We start from the raw sequence: 13,739 nt of genomic DNA, 5'->3' as shown, positions 1-13,739 counted from the left end.
GAGAATTTCTGATGTTCCATGTGAAAGTTATGGCTGGTCAAAGTTCAGTTGACTTTTAGGTCAAAAACCCTAATTTAGAAACTTTTAGTTTTGTTGATTTTTGAACTTTCCTTGATGAATCATGATCAACCCTTGATCAAATGATGAATGATACTTCAAAATAAGGATGCTGACCAAAAATCAAGAATTTTGACTGTACTTTGACCACAGTTGACTTTTAGGTCAAATTAGTCGACTATTGTCCTTCTGAGCTTTTGACTGAGCAATCATGTGAATTGAAGCTTGAATTTTGTCATAGATATAGTTTGAAACATAAGAAGTCATATGAAGTCCATTGGGGGTCCTGATTCATCCCTTTTCACCAAGAAATCCAAAACCCTAGTTCAGAAGCCTCCGATTAGGAGGGTGTGCATTCAGTCAAGTCTTGAGCCTTTGATATTCAAATGAGCTTGAGTATAAAAATGTGGTGGGAAAATTTTGGGGTATGACAACAAGAAGTTGTAAATGATTTCCTTGAACTTCTGACGGCTTCTGGAATTTGGTTCCGAATAATAATCTCCATGTGGAGAGCATTTTGGATATTTACTGGTGAGCATTCATCAATTCTAGAGGCTTTGTATGTCTTAATGCGCATAATTGAGTTCTCAACATATTTTGATGTTAAGACATTTGTTTTGACATTTTCATATTCTACTGAGGTAGCAGTCTCACCTTCTTCTACATCATCCCACATTATTGTCGTGTTATTGCTTGTAGCAGGAATGCGCTTGTCCTTTTTGTGACTCTCATCTGGTCTAGGTTTCCTTCCCCTAGAGCTTCCTGTTTTCTTTATAGCCTTTTCCTCATTTTTGTCACAGCTTGAGTGTTTAGCGTCTACACATAACTTCCGCTGAGGTGACTTTCCTTTTGCTAGATTTTTCTGTTGAGAGATCTTTATTTTGGTAGGTGTATGAGTTTCAGGACATGAGAACCTCAAGTGACCTAATTTACCACATTGATAGCATCTCTTGGCTGAGACAGGGGTGTGTTTTCCCGGGTGTTAAGGCTCTTGATCGAACTTCTTTCTCTTCTTTGTGTCTCGCAGTTTTCTCTCCAGATCAACAATGTTTATCATGAGACTTACTCTTTCTTCTTGTAACAGGGCATAAGCATTTTTATACATTGTCAGTATTTTGCTCAGTTCTTTATTTAGTAGACACACCTCAGAGTATCCAGCATCAAGTTTATCGCTGGTGATTTCATCAATATAAGACTCATCATCAGACTCATCCACTTCTTCTATCTGGTTCTTTGTTGTGGGAACAGGAAACTCTAACTTGATAGTTCTTTCTTGATGCTTACCCTCAATTTTTTCTTTGGCCATGGGACAAGTAGAGGGAAACTTGGAGTTTTTAGGCTCCCATAGGTAACAGTTATTCTCAGATCTGACTCCCTTCATGATTTCTTCATTTTCTTTATTAGTAACAATACACTATTCTTTAGTGAACCTGACATAGAATCCTTCATCACATAGTTGACTGATGCTGATTAGATTTACAGTCAGTCCTTTTACCAGAAGAACATTGTTTAGATTAGGACCTTCAGGATATTCCAGTGTTCCAATCCCTTGGATTTCTCCTTTTTCTCTATCACCAAACGTCACATAGTTAGAGGAATGAGGAGTGACATCTACCAATAGATTCCTTGTACCAGTCATGTGTTTTGAGAAGCCACTATCAAAGTACCAGTCTTCTTTAGATGACACCCGCAGGGGAGTGTGAGCCATTAAGGCAGTACCTTTAGCCACCCATTGTTGTTTCTTGACTAAGGTATTCTGCTTAGGTCCTTTTTGAAGTGTCTGATTAGGATAACCATACAGTCTAAAGCAAAAAGGTTTTATGAGACCAAATTTTCCATAGTAGTGACATCTCCATTTATTAAATTTCCCTCTAGTATGGTTTATCCTCCTGTTTTCATGATGTTGTGACATTGGTCTTGACATCCGAACTGCCATGTGGACTTTAGGTTTTGGCCTCTTGAGTCCTAAGATGGATTCTGATTTGCCCACAAGTCCTATTCCAGACATGTCTCCTAATCTCTGCCCAACTTGCAGGATTTCTTCTAGGATGTCAGTTCCAGAATTCAACATTCTGACAGATTTTGACATTTGATCAAGCTTGGAGTTCAACATGCTAATTTCACCATTGAGTGAGTCTATCGTTGCAAGATATTATTTCTTTTCAGTTTCCAATTCCTTTATGAGCTTCTTTTCCTTCTCCACTTGTTTACACACTTCAGTACTCTTGACATATAACTCTTTGTAGGAGGTTGCAAGCTCATCAAAGGTCAGTTCATCCTCACTGGAATCATCATCAGATTCACAAACATTCGTTAGTATTGTGATGTGTTGTGCAGTTTCTTCTTCATTCTTGTTCATAGTACTAGGATTTTGTTGTCCCTAGATCTCACCCAGATGTAAACAGGCAGGGTGCCTGCTCTGATGCCAATTGAAAATTCTAGTAACTCACGCTTGATTCGTACTGGATGTTATGACATCCACAATTACACAGCATAAAATGTTAAAACAGAAACACATAAAAACAATAAAGAACACACATAATTGTTTACCCATTTCGATTCAAACAACCTACTCTGGGGGCTACCAAGCCAGGGAGGGAATCCAATATAAGCAGAATTAATTCAGAGTTAAACTCCCCTGTTTACAACTCCTCACTTAAAACCTACCCAATGTTATTCCAACCTATTCCTAGACCTGAGTATTTCCACTCACTCCCCCCTCAATCATAGCAATGATTACAAACACACATTAAACAAATTCAGAGAGAAGACACACTTCAAAAACACCCCTTGATCTGCTTAAAAGCTTCAATCAAGAGACACACACTCGTGCTTAAAAGCTTAGAGTGACAATTCACAAACATCTCAAAGATACACTACTCCAAAGCAATCATCTACGTGATGCTTGTTTGGATCACAAGTAACAATAACACCACACACGGTGGAAACACAGAGAGTATAATGATCTTCACGCCCAAAAACTCTATCTCTGAAAGTAGGGTTTGCAGTCGTTTTATAGTCAGCAGGCAGCAGGACTTGGGCCATGGGCCTTCCACACATAAATTAGGGTTAACCAAGTTATCCTAATTTCCACATCAACTGGGTGTTCTCATAAGCTGCAAACCGAGATAATTTAGCACAAATCATACAACACACAATATATAGTTTCCGAAATAGTAGCCTGAGAGAAATCAGGAAACACATTAATAAAATATATACTATGCCAAACAAGCACATAAACAGCGCTTTTTTTGGCTTTTAGCAGCGCTGCCTAAGCCAGTGCTGGTATAAGTAAAGGCAGCGCTTTGGATTAAATCAAAAGCGCTACTATATGTCCCTTTTAGGCAGCTTTTTGACTTTAAAAGCGCTGCTATATGTCTATTTTAGACACCGCTTTTGTCAGTACCTCTTTAGCAGCGCTTTTACATTATACAGCGCTTTTGGTCATCTTTTAGACATCACTTTAGACAGCGCTTTTGGTCATCTTTTAGACATCACTTTAGACAGCGCTTTCTTAAAAGCGCTGTCTATTCCTCCCTTTAGGCAGCTCTTTTCTCTACTTCAGACAGCGCTTTTCACTTTAAGCGCTCTCTAATAATAAAATATAAGTTTAACTTATTTGATAAAATAGATGAAAAAAATTATTATGAGTAGACTTAATAATCATTTTTACATAAAAATATTTTTATGATCTTAAATTAAAAAACTTATTCATATATAAAAATAACATCTTCAAACATAATTAACTAAAAATAACATCTTCAAAGTATATCATAATGAAAATAACATCTTAAAATGAGTATCAACATTAATTTAAATTTTTTTTTTTACCAACATTAATTTTAACTTAAACAACTATATCTCTCTACATTTACGTCGCTTCATCTTCGAGTCACTTCATCTTCTAATGACTGAAAATCTCCATCAATCATTCATGATTTGAAAAAATAAAAGTAAAATAATTAAAATAATTAAAATAAGATCTAAAATAATTTAGAAGCAGAAGCACCTGTACAGTTGTGTAAACATGGATTAGCATCAAAGAGCCAAACATGTTTATAATCACAAATGCTTCACTCAAAATAAAAAGAAGTTTCAATTGGCTTTTCCACATTTTACCATTGACTGATATACAGAGTTAGCTGGAAAAAAATAAAGTGATTGCTAAAAAAATCAATTTAAAAGCAATTAACGGGATTGCTAAAAAAATCAATTTAAAACTTGAAAGTAACAGGATTACAAAAAAATCGATACAAACGAAGCCCAACATGGATCCCTTCTTTTCCAAACTTCCGGAAGATTGGCAGCTTCTTGAACACTGGTTTTTGACTTCTTTGCAGTCTGAGGATCAGCGAATTTTACAAGCAAAACATTGTCATCGCCTAGAGACGTCTGCAGGTGTGTTCGTGTATGTTGCAAAATAGGGCCCTGAATAATTCAAACAAAGAGGCAATAAAATAAACCACATTTGGTATTGAAATAGGCAGTTGAATAAGAAAGAAAAATATCAATCATATAAAAATCTGAATTAAATTTATTGATTCAGAACAATAATTTTAATACAATCATTATTATTATTATTTATTTGATTATTGTTATTGTTAATATTATTATTAATTTCATACAAATTGAAAGCTTCACAGCATCAAATCCATTGAACAGAAAAAGAGTTATAATCACAAAGACAAATTTCACAGTAGACAAATCCAAAGGAGGAGAAAGACGTACAAACCTTGAACCTCAAGCTCCCATTTGCAGCAACATAGCAATGGTATATAGGTGTCCTTCCAGAATCCCATTCATTATACTGCAGAGATAAACCAAAGTAATATTTGCTAGCACAAATAGTTAACACGATATTGTCAAAATTGAATATAAAACAGCCACTTATAGCCTTGAGTATTGAGAAAGACTCTTAAAAGGAGAAAACTAGAATCTAGTTTCAAGATCAGGTAATATGCAATTCTAGCAACACAATCTCCAACATAAATTTGTTAACGCACTCATACAGGCCGAACATCACATGACTTATTATAGAGTTCTTATTTTTTACTTGGTGTGACCCATTATTGAAGCAATTTGATCCACTCAAACTGTATTCAATAATAAATAAGTTGAGTGAGTTAGAGAGGCCTCATATCAGCATTTGACCAATCCAAATACGTCTTTCTCCATTTGCCGCTGCCATTTTAGTTATAATCTACAGATTTATCAAAATCATTAACGATGTACTACTTAATATTATATTGCTTTTAAGAAGATATGCATGTGATGTACAATAAGTTATGTATATCCCACATACAAGAAAGTCACTATTGAAAATATGCATAAACCACTACGCCAAATTTAAGCTGTAGCAGCGCAGCTACTAAAGCGCTTTTAGCAAAAGCGCTCTCGTAGGGCTCGCTAAAAACAAAATTAATAAACAAGGGAAAATGATGCAAAAAAAGCGCTCTGGTAGGGGGGGTTATGAGAGCGCTTTCAAAAAGCGCTCTGGTAGGGGGGGGTATGAGAGCGCTTTTAAAAAGCGCTCTGGTAGGGGGGTTATGAAAGCGCTTTTAAAAGCGCTCTTATAGGGTGGGTGCTACGAAAGCGCTTTTGGGATAAAAGCGCTCTGGTAGGGGGTGTTATTAAAGCGCTTTTGAAAAGCGCTCTGGTAGCCCATTTAAAAAATTATATATTTTACAAACACACGCGTTTTGTTTCAGATCCAACGCGAACCTTCTTCTTCCTTTCGTTGCTCCGCCGTCCTCACTCCCTCTCCAGCCTTCAACCGACTCCGCCGCCGCCTTCCTCACTCCATCGCCACCCTTCAACCGTCTCTTCTCTGTTCAGGTTAGGGTTTTGTGCCGGAAATTTTCCTTTTTTTCATTGTTTGCTTTCAAAAATACAAAATTTTATTTAGGGTTATAGTTAATATTATTGGGGCTTTTTTAATTTATCAGTGATTTAGGTTTTATCAGTGTGATTTAGAGTATTGAAGACAAAGTTTGTTAGGTTTTTATCAGTGATTTAGAGTATTGAAGACATGTATCAAGTAAGTAGAAGATGTTATTGATAATGAGACCTACAAGGGATTATATTTATTAGTGTGATTTAGAGTATTGAAGACAAAGTTTGTTAGGTTTTTATGCAGAAAAAAAAAACTCAAGTAATTTGTTTTTGGAATAAAAGTTTCATTAGATCCGTGAAGTTAGTATTTACATCTATAGATGTATTATCTATAGTTTTATACACTTTTTAATTTAGTATGAATTGATTTAAAGGGCCTCCAGGATTGATCGCTTTTTACATGATCTTTTCTGGACATAAAGCATAGGACTTTTTGTTTTATTAGCCACTATTACGAGTTCCAATGTGGAACGTGTTGAGAACATTCATTTCTAGGGAACTTTTGAACTCTTTTAGCTTTCACATTCTAATTTTTTTTCAATATAATGTATCTGGAAATTAACATTCTACTTTTAACTAGCCATAGATGACAATCATAAAATAAACTGAGCTATTAAACTTTTATAAATGACAAACTAATCATTTTAAATGACAATCTGAGCTATTAAACTTTTATAAAGCGCTTTTGTTAGGTTTTTATCAGTGATTTAGAGTATTGAAGACATGTATCAAGTAAGTAGAAGATGTTATTGATAATGAGACCTACAAGGGATATCTGTTTCATCAACTTTTACATGATTCAAGATTTTCTATATGTAGTTAGTAATAATCACGTTTTTCTATTGTAGGTTGAGCTTCAAACATTGGATGGACTGGTAAAGGATAGAACACAATGTGCCCCTGCCGATTATGTTCCACAGAATATGAATCAAGTAATTGTACCCCGAAGTCTTCTGTGGCAGGATCCTTCGGGGTACAGTTATTTGATTCATATTCTGTGACACAATACAACTTGGATAGAAATGAGGCGATGCAGGTTAAGTCCAACAAAACCTTCAAATTTCTAGTCCAACAACCCCTTCTCATTATTGCAACATTTATTGATTGAGTAAACATACACCCCTAGCTTACACCAACACCGTAATTTTCTACATACAAGGTATACAATTCATTTTTTATTAATTTATTCTATCTTAATTTCTGTGCACAAGTATCTATCTGTGTTAAAATATACGGTGTAATATACAAGTGTAGGAAAATAAGTGTAGATATAGCATAGCTCAGAGATGAAGGAAAACGCTGAAGGGTAAGTAGTAGTAACTAGTTGTCATGTATTATTTGTCATAGAAATTAATATTCAACTTTTATTTGTGTCTAATTTTTCCTGTCAATTGGTTGTGAACTTTACATTAATTGTTGTTGCAGAGAAACTTCTTATATTGCTAAGAGATAGTAGAAAGCTCACAAGGATACTGGGCTCTTTTGATCAATTTGGTAACAACTTCTCAAATTCTGTAATTGTTTGACATGCTGTTGGTTGAGTTTCTAATAGTGTTCCTATCAATAACATGTAGCTAATGTTGTTCTTGAGGGTGTCTGTGACAGGATTATTGTTAGTGATCTATATTGCTTTATCCCTCTGGGCTATATGACGTGGCTGTGTTAAATTTAAGGTAAACTTTATGTACAAAATTTGTTGAACTAATTTACAATAAATGATATTCCATTCCATGTATTCAAGTTAGATATATAAAGTCCTAAATATTAATAAATTAATTTGTATTTATTGATATATTTAATTTGATTATTCTTTTTACACGACATATATATATATATATATATATATATATATATATATATATATATATATATATATATATATATATATATATATATATATATATATATATATATATATATATATATATACTCGTTCTACTCTTTACCTTCTTATTTTAGAGCCTTTATATAATAATAATCTTATTTTGATTATATTATTTTTATTTTGCAGATTGTGAAGATTTTCAGTCATTTGAAGATGTTCAGACTTTGCAGGACTAGGACCGATTTAGTTGATTTAGTTGTTTAGGGATGATTTTCTTATTGTTATAATGTCATGTGAATTGGTTTAGTTGTTTTCATGTTAGAAATATGTGAATCGGTGTATATATATTTTGGATTAATTACAATGGTATAATTATAATGCATGTTTAGTATATAATCGAAATCGCTTCTTTGTTGAAATAATGAGATTACTGAAATAATGGGATTACGATTGTAAATTATAGGTTTATGGGATAACAATGGTAAATTACAGTTTCATGAAAGAATGCTGCCATAAATGCAGGTTTAGAAATTATAAAAATAATAGGTTTATAAAAAAAAAGCATAAAAATAAAATAAAAAACGCAACCTACGAAAGCGCTTTTGGAAAAGCGCTCTTATAGGGGGGGCTATCAGAGCGCTTTTTCCAGAAAAAGCGCTCTAATAGGGGGAGATACCAGAGCGCTTTTTCCAGAAAAGCGCTCTTATAGGGGGGTCTACCAGAGCGCTTTTAGAAGCGCTTTTGTTACCTACGCCAGCGCTGGCTTTCACAGCGCTTTAAAGCGCTTTTAAAGCCCAAAATAAGCGCTTTCGTAGGCCTTCCGTGTTGTAGTGAACCAGTGGTGCATTAAGCTAAAGAAACATGCACTACTAGAAATTTGGCCTACGGCCACGCTAAAATTGTCCACAGCTCAAAAACTGTGGCCACATATATGATTTGACCATGGTTATCAAAGCGTAGACGTATGTTATAGAATATTGAATCCGGAGTGTAAAACTGTGGTCTTTCCTTCAATTGCCACGGTTAGAAAACTGCAGATATTTTTAGCCGCAAAAGAAAAACCGCGGCCTTATAATTTTGACTACAAACTGTGACCCAAGCTTAAAAAATTTTAGGCCGCCAAATTTTCCCTCTTTTCGTTTCCCTAAAATTTTTCGTTTCCCTCCTTTTATTATTATATTAAAAATTAAATAAAAATTAATTAATTAAAATGAAAGAAGAGACCCAAGTATCAACTATAAGAAAAGAAAAGGAAACCAAAATTCAGCGTAAAACCCTAATCCCAATCGTTCAACCTTCAAACAAACCTGAAAACAAAATCCTTCTCCTCCAAATCCAAGCGTAACCTTAGACCCTATTTTTAGGTCACAGAACAGTGAAAGAGAACACCGCTTCACAATCATGGAGGTAGAAGAAATCGAGAAGAAAGCAGTGAGAATATTCGTCGGCGGTTTAGATGAAGCCGTAACCACCGACGACATTCGCCGCCTATTCGAATCACTTGGCACCGTTCAATCCCTCGAAACCATCCGAACCAAATGCCGCAACCTCGCTTACCTCGACTTCCTCTCCGATCCTAAATCCCTATCCAAACTTTTCAGCAAGGTAGCAGCAACATTCCCCACTTCAATTAATCAATTCCATCGCGCTTTTATTATTAGATTAAATTTTAAGTTCAATTTTGATTATTGTCAGGGTTTTAAGCTATGTTCTAGGGTTTTCAATTTTAAGCCAAACATAGTCTAAATTTAATTTGCTTAATATGCTATTTTTGAAAGTGATGATTATGTTGGCATTGCAGTATAATGGATGTGTGTGGAAAGGTGGAAAGCTGAGACTTGAAAAGGCTAAAGAGCACTACCTTGATCGGATGAAAAAAGAATGGGAAGAAGATAAGATTCGTAGTATAGAAGCATCGGCTACTGAGATTACTACTCAAAAGAAGGAATTGGTAAAGGAAAAGCCTATTTCAAGGTTGATGCACTTTGATAGTTTTGGGTTGTAACGTGAGTTTCTTGTTTCTTCAATCGATTTAGGTTGATGCACTTTGATAGTTTTGGTTTGATTAATAATAACGTGGATTTGATTTAACCTAATTAGTGTTGTTTTAGATACTAATTATCATTATCTTGTGATGTGCTGATGAGGTTTTGGACAAGGAGAAAGGCAAGATTGAATCTGGTGAGGTTCTTCGCCTTGCAAGTGAAATACGTGGAGAAGTTCACGTCCATGACGAGGTTTTGCACGCTATAACTCTGCAGCTACCTGAGGTAAATGAAGTTAATTTATTTCTCGATATTGTTAGAGCCTTTACTTAATGAGAGACTTAAAGTGTGTTCTATTTTGGTTGTTGATATTGACACAATATAGTTATCGTTTAAGGTGGAAAACCTGAGGGAGTTACTAGGAATGTCCGTCTCGAGAGACCGGTAACGGATTATGGTGCTTGCAAACATCAATCATCAAATAGTGAAAGTTTGCAAACTTATGAGTTTTGCAAACTTTTCCTTGAAATGATAACTTACAGATACTAGCTGCTTGGTGGCCAGTGGAGCACTCAAGGACGAAGCTGAGATGCAGAAGGCAAGGTAGCAAACTCTAATGCGAGTATCTGCTATTTACTTTTTCTTTGCTTTTTTCTACCATCACTATCTTGTAAGAGTTGTTTAATGTATAGGAGGATGAAAATACCAATAGTTAGAGAGGACTATTTGGTTGACTGTATGGAAAGAAAGAAGAAGCTTCCATTTGATAGGTACAAAGTTGAAATGATTGGTGAGACTTCTAGCATGGTCACCGTCAAAGTGAAGGGGCAAAGTGCTGTTCACGATGCTTCTGGCCTGCAGGATTCTGGCCACATACTGGAGGATGGGAAAAGTATATATAATACAACTTTGAATATGTCTGATTTGTCTACTGGTATTAACAGGTTGGTTAATTCCATTTTAGCTTTGTATTTCGGCCTTCAGCATAAACTTTTTAGCTGTAGATCTCGGTGATTGATGCATAAAATAGAACCTAACAGTATGCTACTGTTTTCTTATAAAGCTATGTTTACTATAAAACATCAAGAATTCAGTTGTCCAAAGCTGACATGTTCTATATAATCTGGTTTATTAGTCCTTCTGGAGTTGACTATAATTTGTATTTGGAACATTAATTGTGATTATGATGCTATATTTGAAATATTATTCCAAACATGCCCATAATATACTATTGACATCTTTTGTTTCTTATGTTAAGTTACTACATCCTTCAAATAATTGAGGAAGATAAGGGGTCAGATTGCTATGTGTTTCGTAAATGGGGTCAAGTGGGAAGTGACAAGATTGGAGGGTCCAAACTTGAAGACATGTCGAAATCTGAGTATACTGTTCGCGTTGTTGATGTGTTTACTATGCCGTAGAGTGGGACTGGTGTTAGTGTCGAAGTTGTTGATCATGTTATTCAAACTAATATGCTTGATATGTTGAAACAAACTGAAAGGTATTTTTGCAATCAAGTTATTGTTTTGAGTGAAGCATTATCTTCAATTCTACTATGTGATTCAAATAAAAGAGATTGATTGAACCCAGAATTATAAAATAAATTGATTTGTTCTCAAAATTCAATTGAAACCCTAACCCATATTCCTTCGTCAATAATACTTTGGTTGTCCAAAATTTGTTATAGTCTCTATATTGGTATCTGTGCTCAAAGGATTTTGGCATTTGACAGGTAACATCACATTCACTTCAAGCTGCAGTGTGTTGAGTATCCAGTTGATTTTAAGATGATAGGAGACAAAAGTGGAGGTGATGCTGATGAGAGTTGTAGAATCAATGCCCGTGACTTCTTTGTTCCAACCCAGGTGACATAGGCCTTTAACTCTAGTTATTTTAATTATTTGTTGGTTGCTCTTAATCATGATTTATTTCCTTATTTAATGTTTGCTTTCTTACTGTTATTGTTGTTGTTGTCGTCATGTTTTTGTAGTTTTATCAGACAACAAAAATGGATCTCAAAATTAGTCAGGGTTTTTGTTAGTATCTTGTAGTCTTTTCAAAAGTATTGAAACTGTGATAGTTTAACTTAAGTGGGTTAGGCATTGTTTGGATAAACAATTTAATTAAGTGATTATAGCATAAACACTTTTATACAATACAATATCTCTCAATTTGAAAAGTGCTTATGCTGGTAGATAATTTAAAATAAGTTAATAAAAAAAACCCTTATATTATACTACAATGAAGTTATTCGAACTTAATCACTGTTTTAGTTTAGTCTTATGTTGTTTTTGTAATGAGACTTTTTTGTGCATGTTGCATAGGTTAAGCAGCAGAAGAGGATTATTTTTTTTTGGAGTAAATTGAAGAAAAGATGAAGTATGTTTTAGTGACAGGTGGAGTTGTTAGTGGACTTGGAAAAGGAGTTACTGCTAGCAGCATTGGAGTACTCCTTCAGGCTTGTGGCTTTCGAGTTACCTCTATCAAAATTGGTATTTCCCCCTCTTTTTAGACTTAATTTCTCACTTTTTATTCTTCTTTTGCATAAACATTTCATTGAATGACAATATTTTTATTTTATCTTTTTGTGGAACTAATATTTTAATAATATGTAAAATAATGCTATTTTTTCGTAATTGTTTTAGTTGTATTTAAATTTAATTTCTGTTACTTGCAGACCCCTATCTGAACACGGATGCAGGGACAATGTCTCCTTTTGAGCATGGTGAAGTTTTTGTCTTAGATGATGGTGGTGAGGTAAAGATTTTAGTCAACCTTGTATTTTTTTGTCATGCTTGTTCCTAAATTGATGGCTTGAGATTGTATGGATCTTATTTTTACTATCATGGCATCAGCCATTTTAATGAGAATCTTAACTTATGTGGTGTTCATCCTTTTGATTTTTCAACTCATTTGAATGAGCAGCTTATTTGTTGAGGTCATTTTTCAGTTTTCAGTTATAATAACAAGGTAATACCCTTTTCCACTTGTGTTCTATTTTCAATTTTTTTTTCTCTTGTTGAAGGTTGACCTTGATCTTGGAAACTATGAACGTTTCTTGGACTTAATATTAATGGACTTAATAATAACAAATACATTTTTTGTTGCATCAATAATTTTGATGAATGTGACTTAATATTAATGTGTTTGTTCTTTTCATATCAACGGTAAATATAGACTTATAATTTACAAACTCTCTTGCTTGAATAAAAATATTATGATAATGATAACAATCTTTTTATATAAATCAGTGTACTATATACTATACACATCTAAAAAAGTACTTATTTCTAATTAGTAGTGATTTTTGTTATGTTAGTATTTTTTTGTTCGTAAGACTTTGAATTCTGAGCCTTCAACTCGTTAGGTACACCGGAGTCCATGTTGGTTTTGAAATGTAAGTTTGGTTTTGATGATGAATGTTACGCTTTTGGGCCATTCCGAATCTGCGTGGTTTTGTGTGGTGCATCATTCGTTTTGAAATTGTACTTGGCTCACTGAAGCATGAATTTTAGCTGCTCCTGTTACTTTTGAACTGAGTATATTATGCAACTGTTTGGATTGGATAGATTATGTAACGATTTCCTTGTGATTGCAGGTTATAAACCCTCTTTGGCCATGAAGAGATCTTTGAAAAGAATCAATTTAGGGAAGGTTGTACCCACTGGCTGTTTCCACTGGCTGTTTGAGACTGAACCGCAACCATATACTATACCTTTGAACTCATTAGTCATGGTGTAAAACTATTAGTAGCTCTGTATTTGGTTTTGTCTTCACACTAGAAGTACATTTATGATACTTTCATGATCGCATAATCTAATGCTAGAATTGTATTTACTTTCATTTTTAATTTTATATTGATCAATATTATTGTTAATTATATATATATATATATATATATATATATATATATATATATATATATATATATATATATATATATATATATATATAATGATACAGAAATAAACCGTGGCAAG

The 13,739-nt window shown here is 34.1% G+C and overlaps 2 protein-coding genes across 2 annotated transcripts; both read left to right on the top strand.

Annotated features, from left to right (window-relative positions):
- Positions 1 to 9,760: 9,760 nt before the first annotated feature.
- Positions 9,761 to 11,367, top strand: LOC131611851 (poly [ADP-ribose] polymerase 1-like). The gene is made up of 6 exons (XM_058883697.1): positions 9,761 to 9,780; positions 9,922 to 10,044; positions 10,145 to 10,203; positions 10,324 to 10,362; positions 10,452 to 10,703; positions 11,018 to 11,367. Exons 3-6 carry the CDS (start codon positions 10,184 to 10,186, stop codon positions 11,178 to 11,180), a joined length of 474 nt encoding a protein of 157 aa, XP_058739680.1. The 5' UTR covers positions 9,761 to 9,780; positions 9,922 to 10,044; positions 10,145 to 10,183; the 3' UTR covers positions 11,181 to 11,367.
- Positions 11,368 to 12,112: 745 nt separating this feature from the next.
- On the top strand, positions 12,113 to 12,895 carry LOC131614100 (uncharacterized). Its single transcript, XM_058885729.1, has 3 exons — positions 12,113 to 12,251; positions 12,437 to 12,516; positions 12,785 to 12,895. Exons 1-3 carry the CDS (start codon positions 12,134 to 12,136, stop codon positions 12,893 to 12,895), a joined length of 309 nt encoding a protein of 102 aa, XP_058741712.1. The 5' UTR covers positions 12,113 to 12,133.
- The last annotated feature ends 844 nt before the right edge of the window (positions 12,896 to 13,739 follow it).

The sequence above is a fragment of the Vicia villosa genome, linkage group LG6, assembly GCF_029867415.1.
Source record: "Vicia villosa cultivar HV-30 ecotype Madison, WI linkage group LG6, Vvil1.0, whole genome shotgun sequence".
NCBI lineage: Eukaryota > Viridiplantae > Streptophyta > Magnoliopsida > Fabales > Fabaceae > Vicia > Vicia villosa.
This window is presented reverse-complemented; position numbering and strand designations above follow the sequence as displayed.